Below are 12,444 nucleotides of genomic sequence, written 5' to 3' on the forward strand. Positions count from 1 at the left end.
TTTATCGGATTTGAACCGATGACTTACGCCTTACCATGGCGGTACTCTACCACTGAGTTAAAAGGGCTTACCGATGATGACATTGATGAGGTGTATGAAACACAGTATGTCGGAAACAGAACTATTCTGTTTCCCGTTTCTCAAATCATTATCCTGTCACTATTCTCTCAATCTTACCAGGGGGGGGGGGATTAAAAACTGCTGATACTAAAACTAGGTGGGGTAAGGTCTCTGGAACTAGCGGAAATGGTTGAGTCCTCCTTTCCACCCCCTACTTACCCGATTGAATGGATCCCGATAGAGAATCGGGAGATTCACCTGGGAAGGAGAAAAAGGAGAATGAGGGGGGAAAATTTGGGATTATCCGGTTTATGTTGTGGATGAATACCCGCCGGTACGTGGTCAAATAGTTGGAATAAAAATACGGGAACAGGGTGGACTATTGCTTTATCCCCCTATCACCTATTGCTTTATCACCCTATCACCAAGTTAATTTTCGTTTGCGGAGACGGTACAGTGTGTCAGAAGGTACAGTATTTGCAGTGTCATTTACTGTTTTGCTGCAGATTTTCCTGACAGTAAAAAACAGCACCATTGAGAGTGCTTCTGGCTCTTGAATAGAGCAGGTTTTTCTGAGAAATCAGAATTTTTATTCAGTCTTTTTACTTCCAGGGAGTCAGGTACTTTCCTCATCTGATATGGCATCAGGGGGAAGTGATTCTTCAATTCTGAACATAAAGAAACTGGAAGGAGCACACAACTATGCATTATGGGCAGAACAGTGCTTGAATGTACTTCTGTTAAAGAAGATTGCTAAGCCCATAAGGGTGAAGGGTGTCAAGCCATCTGACATGGCAGCTGATGACTGGGAAGAGCTTGATTTGTCTGCGAGGGCAGCTATCATGCTCACTATTTCAGACACTCTTGTGTTCAATGTACAGGCTGAAAAGACCTCTTATGGTCTATGGCAAAGGCTAGAAGAATTGTATGCCCAAAAGAGCTCAGCCAGTAAGGTTTATTGGCTGAAGAAGCTGGTCGATCTTCGCATGAAGGAAGGTACAGCTATGACCTCACACTTGAGTGAGTTCAATGCCATCTTTACACAGCTGATTGCACAGGGGTTGAACCTTGATGAGGAGTTCAAGGCTACTTTCTTGCTCTGTACCCTCCCCGAGAGTTGGGACACTTTCAAGACCACCCTGTCAAACTCGAATGTCACTCTTATTTATGCTGATGTAGAGAGCTCTCTCCTTATGGAGGAGATGAGCAGGAAGAATAATGCGGGCAGCAAGTCTTCAAATGCTTTGCAGGTACAGGATAGAGGCAGGACTCAGCAGAAGGGGAGATCTGCTAGTAAGTCCAAATCCCGCAGTCAGTCCCGTGGCAAAAAGGACAAGAAGGGACATGTGAAGTCTAAGTGCTTCAAGTTCATACGGGATCAGAAAGCCAAGAAGGTTGAAACAAAGGATGCAGGCAGTGGAAGCAAAGGCAAAGGCAAGGCCAAGGCAGATGACTTGGATGCAGTGAATGTTGCAGCAAAGGACAGTGACAGTGACATACATGATGTTTTATGCTCTTCTGCTATAATAGCACATGCTTTGGTTATTGATGGCCATGACATGCACACCTGGCTCTTGGATTCAGGTGCTTCTTTTCATGTTACTCCTCATAGGGAGTGGTTTACTTCCTACACAGGTACTCATGGAGTTGTTCATCTTGGGAACAACTATGCATGTCAGATTGCAGGGATTGGCAGTATACAGATAGTATTTCCTGATGGACGGTCATTTATGCTTGATGGTGTTCGCCATGTGCCGCAAATCAAGAAAAATCTGATTAGCACTGGCTTATTGGATGACAGTGGTTACCACACCACATTTGGGGATTCCAAATGGGTGATTACTGATGGCCAGACTGTATTGGCTGAGGGTTTTAAGAGTGATACCTTCTACCCTCTTTATGTTTCCAGTGTGGGTAATCATGTTGTTGCCATAACCGAGCTGCCAAAGGTTTCATTGTGGCATAGCCGGTTGGGACACATGTCTGTTAAAGGAATGCAAGAACTGTCACGTTTGGGTTATCTGCCGCCTCTTTCTTTTTCAGATTTGCCTACTTGTGATCATTGTATATTTGGCAAGCATTCTGTGACTCCTCATAAGAGGAGAACTCCCCAGAATAGAGCACCGCTTGATCTAGTGCACACTGATCTGTGTGAGATGCCACAGTTATCACTAGGGGGTGCAAAATATTTTATTACTTTCATTGATGATGCCACACGCAAAGTGTGGGTCTATTTCTTGAAGCATAAGGGAGATGCCTTAGATGCTTTCAAGAAGTTTGTCGCTCAGGTAGAGAATCGGACAGGTCGTAGGCTGAAATGCTTTTGTGCAGTTTTGCCAAGCTAAGGGCATCAAACAGGAACTCACAGCCCCTCATAATGCATCTCAAAATGGTGCAAGTGAGCGGATGAATCGAACTATTCAGGAAAAGGTTCGATGTATGTTGTCTTATGCTGCATTACCCCATGGCTTTTGGGCAGAAGCCGTGCAAACAGCAGTTCACATTATTAACAGGTCGCCAAACAAGGCTTTGGAGTTGAAAGTGCCAGAGGAGGTGTGGTCTGGCAAGCCACCCTCAAATAAGCACTTACGTGTATTTGGCTGCGAGTGCTTTGCTCATGTACGCAAAGAACTACGCACCAAACTGGATCCAAAGTCTATCAGATGCATCTTTATGGGTTATGGTGACGAAGGTGAAATGGGGTACAGGTTATGGGATCCCGTTAAACGGAAGATTATACGCAGCAATGATGTCATCTTTAAGGAGGATAGTGTACACAAGGAACCCGTGCAACCTGTGGAATACTATGGGTCATGCAAGATAACTATATACAAAAAATTCCTTGAACCTCACCAAAAATGACTACACCCAAGCAAATGATGACCCAAATGGAATGGTCGAGTTTGTAGGCTCATATATTCAAGATTCAGTTTGTAGCTTGAAACATCCTTGAAATGGACTGATGTCTATTCTTGGATAGCTTCGTGACATCTCTAAAATTGTGAAGGGTTGAAGTTCATTTAGACAATTATAGCTACCGGTAAAACACTGGCTCTACATGGGAGCAATCATGACAATACAACTTCTCTGCCTCACATTAGCTTGCATCAAACAATTGTAAGAATGTCAGGACCATAGGCTCAGATAAGCATTGAGCCAAAATCAAACTATAAGAACAATAGGAAATTATACTATTAGAATAGTACGATTTCTTTTTATAATGCCATTAAAAATGGTTGTTTCCTTACCATTAAAATATTATGATCTTGGCTCAGATGACCGGCTGAAAATCAGCCAGATAATTTTGCCAATGATGCACCACTGGATATGCCAGTAGATGGAGCTGTAGCACAGCCAGATATGGTGGTACAGCCACCTGTCATGCATGAAGAACAGGCTGGACAGCAGCCTAATCCGGAACATTTTGTTAGGAGGAGCTCTCGTGTACAACGGCCTCCTGCCAGGTTTGTTCCAGGAGCCAATAATGTGGCTGATTTTATCATGCTGAGAGATTGTGGTGAGCCTTCCAGCTTTAAGGAAGCTATGGGAAGAACGGAGAAAAAGAAGTGGGAGAAAGCCATGCAGTCTGAAATGGACTCCCTACTTCAGAATGATACATGGGACTTGGTGCAGTTACCTGCAGGCAGAAAAGTTTTGCCATGCAAGTGGGTTTACAAAGTCAAAGTGGATTCAAATGCTTTACCAAGGTATAAGGCCAGATTGGTTGCCAAGGGATTTAAGCAGGAGAAGGGCATTGACTTTGATGAGATTTTTTCTCCTGTAGTCAAGATGACTACTTTGAGAGCAGTGTTAGCTCTTGTTGCTCATGACGACATGGATTTATGTCAGATGGATGTGAAGACAGCTTTTCTTCACGGAGATCTCCATGATGAGATCTATATGAGTCAGCCAGAGGGATATGCTGTTAAAGGGAAAGAGCAGCTTGTGTGTAAGCTCAAGAGGAGCTTGTATGGACTCAAGCAGGCGCCAAGGGAATGGTACAAGAAGTTTGATGCCTTCATGCAGTCCCAAGGGTATCATAGGTGTGAGACCGATCATTGCTTGTACACCAAACGGGCAAAGGATGGCAGTCTGATGCTACTCATTCTATATGTGGATGACATGCTTATTGCCAGTAAATCTCAGCATGAGATTAGTGCTTTGAAGAAACAACTGCATAAGTCTTTTGACATGAAAGACTTGGGTGATGCAAATCATATTCTTGGCATGCGGATTACTCGTGACAGGTCCAAGGGACTTTTGTTCCTGTCACAGAAAGGTTTAAAATGGAGGGGGGGAAGTCTATTAGTACCCCGTTGCCTCTACATTTAAAACTCAGCAGTAAGGACAGCCCCAAATCAGATTATGATAAGGCTGAAATGGCCAAGGTTCCGTATGCATCTGCAGTTGGTTCTTTGATGTATGCCATGGTTGCCACTCGTCCAGATATTGCTTTTGCGGTGGGAGTCATCAGCAGGTATATGGCAAATCCAGGCAAGCGGCATTGGGAAGCAATGAAAGGTGTCTTGAGGTATCTCAAGGGTACCAAAGACTTGTGCATATGCTATGGTAGGCAAGATGCATTGGTGCATGGTTTTACAGATTCAGACTATGCAGGGAATGCAGATAACCGGAAGTCTACTACCGGTTATATTTTCACATTTGCAGGAGGTGCTATATCATGGGTGTCTCAGTTGCAGAAATGCGTTGCACTGTCAACCACAGAAGCTGAATATGTTGCAGCCACTGAGGCCTGCAAGGAAGCAATATGGCTTACTCGGCTGGTGGGAGATTTGGGCATTACAGGAGATATGCCAGTTTTGCATTGTGATAGTCAGAGTGCTATCATGTTGGCAAAGAATCCGGTCTTTCATCAGAAGACCAAGCACATAGAAGTGAAATATCATTTCATCAGGGAGGTACTGGAAGACAAGCGACTTGAGCTTGTGAAAGTGCATACTGATGATAATCCTGCAGATTTGCTCACTAAGAGCTTGCCTACAGAGCGGTTTGCACATTGCCGCCACATCATGGGATTAGGATGAGACCATTCTTACTTTATGGTCTTGTATACAGTAACTGTATATTGCTGTAATTTTTATTCTTTTCTCCCCTTTAGGCACATTGGCCTTTAGGTGGGAGGTTGTTGGGGTAAAGGCACATTGCCAACCCTTCATTAAAAGATAGGACACCTATGACTGTCTTAATACAGTCATAGTGTAAACCTAATCCTAATAAAACACAAGTGAGTTTGTGGTGTGGCTCATCATTTTTCACACCCGCACTTGAGTGTCTCTCTCTCTCACTCTCACTCTCTTGCTCTTCTTCCCCCTTCACTCCCTTTCAGACATGACTATGTTGTACTTAGGACTTAGTACTGCCATTTTGCATTTTTTGCATTTTGCATTGGTGTGGATGCTCGTATAGTAGCTCCACTACCATAGCTCATTGTATCAAGTTTTTCACAGTCTCATAGACCCATCGGTCTTGCGAAGACTTTAATAAACTCTCTCTCTCTTTCTCTCTCTCTCCACCATGTTTCTAACAAGGCTATGAAGCGTGTCTTTCGATACTTGAAGGCACTCAAGGTTTGGTCCTTCTCTATGGCCACCATTCTTCACTTGCCCTGCATGCTTTCACAGACAATGACCGGGCTGGATGCTATGACACTAGAGTCTCACATAGTATCAACTGTCAGCAGGAGATATTCACTTGTCTTATGTTCCGACACAAGACAATTTGACAGATATCTTCAACAAGGTGCTGCCTCGGCCCAAGATTTTATTTGTTACATGTTCCCGGTATCTCTGAGATGTTTCCAGATTAATTCACCCATACCATGGAGGCGGATTTGTTAGGTTAGCACATTAGCCCCTGTTATTGTCTTAGTGTCAGCAATCACATGTCGTTTTGATAAGAATGTGGCCTTTTGTTCATCTTTTCTTTCTATTAGGCAATTTGATCGGGTGCAGTACCATATGGATGGTGCTAAGGATTGAATTTTTTTACTGATAGATATGTTTTGAAACTGCAGGTGTGAAAGTCATATTCTGGGATCTGAGGGAGCCTTTTATCGACGGACTGTACAAGGGTGGAGTGTCTGAAGCACGCATTGACCAGATAATTGGAAGTCTCGATGCTGTAAGTATTTTTCGTGTACTATCTACTAGCAATCTGTTCTGGTAATCAACAACATTGAAAGCTTGTCTTACTATCCATATCCCCTACCTACCCCTTGCACCCTTACTTGTGTAGCAAAGGGTTTGCAAGCAAACTGGATTTCTGGTATGTGACCTGCTTTAGCATAAGTAAATCTTGAATGTTTGTATGTCGGAAATAGGTTTGGCTGAGTGGAAGCATGTACTTTGTTGTGCCATTAACCACAAGTGGGCATAACATACAAGGATTGCATTGTGAGAGAGAGAGAGAGAGAGAGAGATGAATGTCCTTGGGAGGCCTTGCGGGCCTATGGGACAAAGTGCAAAATGTCAAAAAGACTTGCAACCTCTGGATAGATTCGAGCAGTGCACATGGCATCTCAGCTCAAAATTATTATAGCATAACTATTACATTCCAAATACTACCCTGAAATCGGTTTGAATAAAATCAGTTTAAGACTAAGAGTCTTTGGGTCTAGGTTTGAAGTCTCGAATGAGTGCCTACCCATCTCGATAAACTGCCCATTTGCTTGCTTCCTTCACTTTGGTAAGTTTATTTTCTCTTTGTTTGAGCTGAGTCGGAGTGAACTCTTCAGATATCCAAACCCTAATGCCTTTCAGCTTGTTGGTTTGTTTGAGAATCTTTGTTCTTGAAGACTTGATAACTGCATTCCTCTTTTGAATTGCAATCTATGTCAAGATACACTGTTTCAATCTTTTGCAAATCCCAATAAATGCTCTCAGCCTTGAGCGAGTTGCTTGCAAGAGTAACCCTGCCTTTGCATTTCAGATGGGAGAGAATGTGCTTCCAATCAGAAAGCTTGAGAAACATAAGGGCAACCCTTTACTTTGACATCAATGTGACCCAAAAGAAAGTTTGAACACACCTCACCTACACACACACACACACACACACACACACACACACACACACACACACACACATCTATTACCGTCTTCAGGACGCCTCACAGGCATATGAGGTAAAAGTACAATCCACGGGTAGCTCATACAAGCAATTGTGGGCTGAAGCAAACAACTCGCTAAGGCCCTTGTTGAGTGCTATGGTGTGAAATCTCAAAACTCAAAACTTAAAAACTAGTACTCAAAATGCATAGCCAGGTGCCATGGTGGCTCTCCTATGGGCTGTGAAAATGTCTTGTATTTGTGTGTGTGGTCGTCTCTCGCTGTGGTTGGGGGCGTGGTCTCCGTGATCGGTAGGAGTGACGCCTTGGCTCAGATAGTCCCCTCTGAGTAGAGCTGGGATGTGCTAGACCTCCATCGTGCTTGCTCTAGTCAGCCTTTGCATCGTGTGTGGTCTCTGTATCCCTGGCCCCACCACTCCGTGTCCTCTCTTCCCGTTGATCCATGCTGTCCGCATGTCAGCTATCTCCTCCTATACTCCATTATGTCCTAGGCTTGGTGACTCAAAGGCATAGAAATCTATGACGTGTCTCTGTGCACGGCCAGCTTCCCGTGGCATTGCCACTTCATGCTGCCTAATTTGTTGTAGTAAAGTCTCTTTGTATCACCGCATCTCCATCAATTAAAGGCCAACGCAGATCTGTTCATGAAACCAGATTAGTTGGGAGAGTGGCCCAAAACTATGTCCCTCTTGAAAGAGAGAGTGGTGCCGTCCTTGGATCTCATAGTATATTCGGCAAGTACATAGGAAATGCTCCTCTGTCTCTACCTCTAGCAATGTGTAGCTGCATATGCTCCTCTCCCTAGGCGTGCATGTGGCTCTCCCTGCCTCGATTCGTAGCTAGCGGGACGAGACTTGCATGTGTGTGATGGCAATCCTTAGTGCATGAGACCTTTCTATCCTCTAAATACTGAGCTCTGATAATGATCCCATCCTTAGATACTCTCAGGAAATGGTCGCGGTGGAACTGGGGAATTCTAACCCCCCCGCAAAAAAAAAAAGTATGTGATGTGTAGAGCTGGAGTAGATCCAACCATACGATAAGTCGATCTCATCCCGTGAGATTTGGAGGGACCGGGCATCCAAGTTTTTTTTTTCATGAAAAAGACATATATTAAGTATGAAAGAAACCCACAAGAGCTAGCTCAGAGCAGAAATACATCATATAGGGCATGAACAAAGTACTCAACTATGTGTCGTCAAACCAAAATAGCCCAAGAAGAGTCTTGCCTCTCAAAGAAGACCCAAGGACCCAAAAGGCAGAACCAAGCCATTGAACCCCAGGTCATGTGCAAATGGGAAGAAGCAAAAGTCTAAAGATCCTAGCAATCCCCTTCCAAATAATCCTCGCCTGTTTACGTCCCATAAACAATGATGAATAGACTCCGCAGTAGACCTGCAGTAGCGAGGACAAGTCCGAACCTAGACCTCCACAAGTTTACAGCAATCCCTCCATGAATAGACAGCCATAGAAAAGAGCGATTTTTCTATTCCTAAGGGATTCCAGAGTCTCCTTCAAAGGACTCTTTGCAGGTTGGCAGAAACATGAAAGTTCTCCCAATGAGGGGTTCTAGAGGGCCTCCAGCCTCTAGAACTGGTCTAAAACTTCATGGCATTACTTATAGTATAACAAAAGAAAGGGAGACTCTTTTGGTTCCCACTATAAAAACTTGATGGGGACCCCTCCATATAGCCAAATCCTCCAAGATGCCAAGAGAGTAAGACGAGGGTTTAGCTCTAGGTGCCACTCTGAATCCTTGCCATGCTCCACAAACCGTACGATCCTGTCAGGATGAAAGGGTAAGCTTAAGAGAATATCATATGAAGATCTAGACAGCCTGCCATCTGACTGAACATCAAAGACCAAGGCATCCTCGTGTGCTCCTTGAAAGGCTTTAACCTGAAGAGGGATGACGGTCCTTGAGAAAGACCCCATCCACGTAGAACAAACAACTGGCTTGTCATCTGTATCCACCCAATCGTGGGGTAGGGCTGCATCCATTTGTTGCATCCATTTGTTGAATCCTCCATGCGCTTCCTCTGAGGTGGTAAATCCATCTCGTGCTGCCTTCCCAGTCTCCACCCGAAGAAGGGGTATAAGATTGTATGCATCCAATAAAAAAGTCCTTCTACAGCTCTTGCCCAGGCATAAGCCACCTTACCATAAACTTGCAAAGTAGGGCAAGTCTGGGGCTATGATATCGAGACCCCCGTCCCATGTGGGAAGGATCAAGGTCTCCCAAGCCACCCTTGCTATAGTGTCTGAGGTGCCATCTAGCCCATTCCATAAATAGTTCCTTATGGGTCTCTTGAGCTGCGTAATTCAATCCCTAGAGTTGCACCAACAAGAGCAAACATACCAAGCTGTGGCCAATAGAAGTTGGTTGACAACCACCACCTTGGAAGCCAAGTCCAGTTTGGCTGAACTCGAAAAAAAGTTTCCTCCTGTTGTTCTCCAACATGGGAGCAAATTGATGTGAAGAAGAGATACCATACCAACTAGGCATTATAAATATCTGACGGTAGCACCCCTTTGAATCTAAGTAAATCCAAAATCATCCCCCCAAATCTGAAGTGTCCTCACACTAATCCAAATGATGTGTGCACTAACTGCAGTACAAAACAAATCCAAGGCTGCCTTGAAAGAAATGAGAATCTGAGGAGTGGCGCTTGAAAAAACAGTAGTATGATCGCCAACTCACAATCTAGGAGTTCTTTATTATGTCTCTAGGGAAGTCTCAACCCACAAATATCAGCTACAGATCTAAGGAAGATGCTCATAGCTTCCGCCACAAACAGAAAAAAGAAAAGGAGCAAGAGGGTGGACTGATTTAGAAATGTGAAATCTCTCTCCCCTGATTCCTCTGATAAGCACCTGCCTATGGGCTGATCTAAATGAAGAGGACACCCCTCCAATGAAATTCCAAGAGTTGAATGGCTAGCTTCTGGCCGCTATGCACAGCCCAATGTGAAGCCTTCCAAAAGGAGAATATATTATAAAAAATGCTCCTACCATGCACAAAGCTTGTATGTGTGTCATGAATTAGATCCGGGAGAACGGACTGCAAACGTAGACTAATTGCTTTTGCCAGAATTTTGTATAAGGTGTCCAAAAGAGTGATAGGCCTCCATTGTGACATTCAGCAACCCCCCTATGGAATGAGATGGATGAGACCCTCTTTAAGTGAATCAGGCATAGTACCAGAGTCTCAAACACGCTACAAGGCTGAGATAATGTGATCCCAATCTCATCCCAACGAGCAATGAAAAAGGATGGTGAAAGCCCACCTTAACTCGAGCACTTGCCCTTATGGAGAGCAAGAAGTGCAGTCCTGAATTTCAAAGGTGCATCTAGCAAGATTGTCATATCTGGTTTCACCAATAGTGGAATATGTTGCCAAATATGAGACCTAGCATCATCTTTGGCAGGTATATCATGATTTGCTGCAGGAAGGGAGGCATGAAAATCAGTAGCTATACACTTGACCGCATCCAAATCTGTTTGTAATACCCCATCAAAGTCAATAAGTTGTAAGACACTCTCTCTACTACGTATCGGGCCATGAGTAGAGAAGAAATGCTTATTGACTCTACCTGCTCTTTGATCTAACAATGTTTGTTGATGAGCCCTTGCTGCAGCAGCAAGGCGCTCGTGAATCCAAGCAGCTGTAGGCTGTTTCTACTCTTCCCTCTATAGGATGTCAACTATTGGCAAAGATGAATCTCCTGTCTGAGCCTTGTGGTACTCGCGACCAAGTGATAGAAGTCAGTAATACGAGAAAGGGTTGCTGCTACAGGGCTGTGCCGCAGCCGCCAGACCCCCTGGGGATGGCAATGCTACATGTAAAGGGGATGGCACCCCATCCTGCATATGAGGCGCCAAATTTGCAAAATTGCCTCACTGAGGTCCTGCTTTATATAGAAGGCATCTAGGGTCCTGATACTAGCAAAACGACCTCTCGTTTGAGGCTCGAAAATCATCAAAACCACTAGAAAGTGGTTTGAAGTAGAAACCCCGCGAGCAATGCATACTGAGCCACCTCTATCCAAAGCCCAATCGTCAACATAAAATATGTCAATGCGTGCATGAATGGGCATCTAAGGTCTCTTGTTCAACCATGAGAGTTGGAGTGACTAGGATGGAGTGTGAAAGGCATTAACCAACCAAACATCACTACCACTAAACTGAAACAGGAAGGTATCCCAAGTTGCACTCTCCAAAGAGTGAATCCCTTCTTCTCTACTCCCTTTCTTGTCTGAAGGCAACATGGTTCCAAAGAGTGAATCCCTTCTTCTCTACTCCCTTTCTTGTCTGAAGGCAACGCCACCATGTTGAAGTTTCCTCCAATAACCGATGAATCTGCAATGGGTGCCGAAGAGAGTTGTTCCTTCGGAAAAAGGACACTGTCCCCCCGATTATTAGGGGCATACAGGTTGACAAGACCAACCTTACGTCCCCCAATCAAAAGAATAGCCCACTGAGCTTTGGAGGGAAATGATACCATGTCCAACCACTAGGGGGAGAATAGAATCTTCATGCAAAATTTTTGTCAGCAAAGATGTAATTTTTGCAGAAAATTCAGCACATACACAAGCTGAATTTAATGTGCTAGCTTCTTCTACATCAGATGATGTTTTTGAGGGGTTAATACTTATTGCTTTGGGTTCCGCTTCTGACATCCTTGCTTAAAATCAGAATTTACAGCAAGCTCCTCATTTTCGACATCCCCCGATTCAGCTACCGGCTGATTTAGTTCCTCCATAGGCAGTGGAAGATGCCGTCAGGCAAGGGATTACAAAAATACATGCAGCTCAATATGTTCCCAATTGATTGCTTCAAACTCTCAAGGAGAGTAAGCTTCATGCTCCTTTGCCTGGCAGAACTCGTAGTGCAGCAAGGCACGAAGGCAAGGCTCTTTCTGTTGAATCAGCTTATGCAAGTACTCTTCTTGATGAGGAAGAGCATGATACTTTTGAAGAAGCTAAGGACAATGTGCATTGGATGAATACCATGCAAGATGAGTTGCAGTCCATTGAGAAAAATCAGACCTGGAATCTTGTAGATTTGCCACTAGGGAAGAATGCCATAGCTACCAAATGCTTGATACTTTTGAAGAAGCTAAGGACAATGTGCATTGGATGAATGCCATGCAAGATGCGTTGCAGTGCATTGAGAAATATCAGACTTAGAATCTTGTGGATTTGCCACCAAGTAAGAATGCCATAGGCACCAAATGCGTTGAAATTTTGGATAATGCACATAAAGTTTGCAAGCTGAATAAAGCTTTGTATGGGTTGAAA

The 12,444-nt window shown here is 44.1% G+C and overlaps 1 protein-coding gene across 4 annotated transcripts in view; it reads left to right on the top strand.

Annotated features, from left to right (window-relative positions):
- The window catches only part of LOC147884317 (plant/protein (DUF810)), a 219,391-nt gene that overhangs the window by 199,523 nt on the left and 7,424 nt on the right, over positions 1-12,444 (top strand). For all 4 annotated transcript variants that reach the window (XR_015543641.1, XM_087398323.1, XM_087398321.1 and 1 more), the window contains exon 22: positions 6,095-6,201. Coding sequence is in view for 3 of the 4 variants with exons in the window: in XM_087398323.1 (XP_087254449.1) it covers positions 6,095-6,201 (107 nt within the window). In the remaining variant the exon portion in view is untranslated. The remainder of the gene's footprint in view (positions 1-6,094; positions 6,202-12,444) is intronic.

This window comes from Dipteris shenzhenensis, chromosome 27, assembly GCF_047967505.1.
Source record: "Dipteris shenzhenensis isolate YYH24624 ecotype China chromosome 27, Dip_SZ_1.0, whole genome shotgun sequence".
Taxonomy (NCBI): domain Eukaryota; kingdom Viridiplantae; phylum Streptophyta; class Polypodiopsida; order Gleicheniales; family Dipteridaceae; genus Dipteris; species Dipteris shenzhenensis.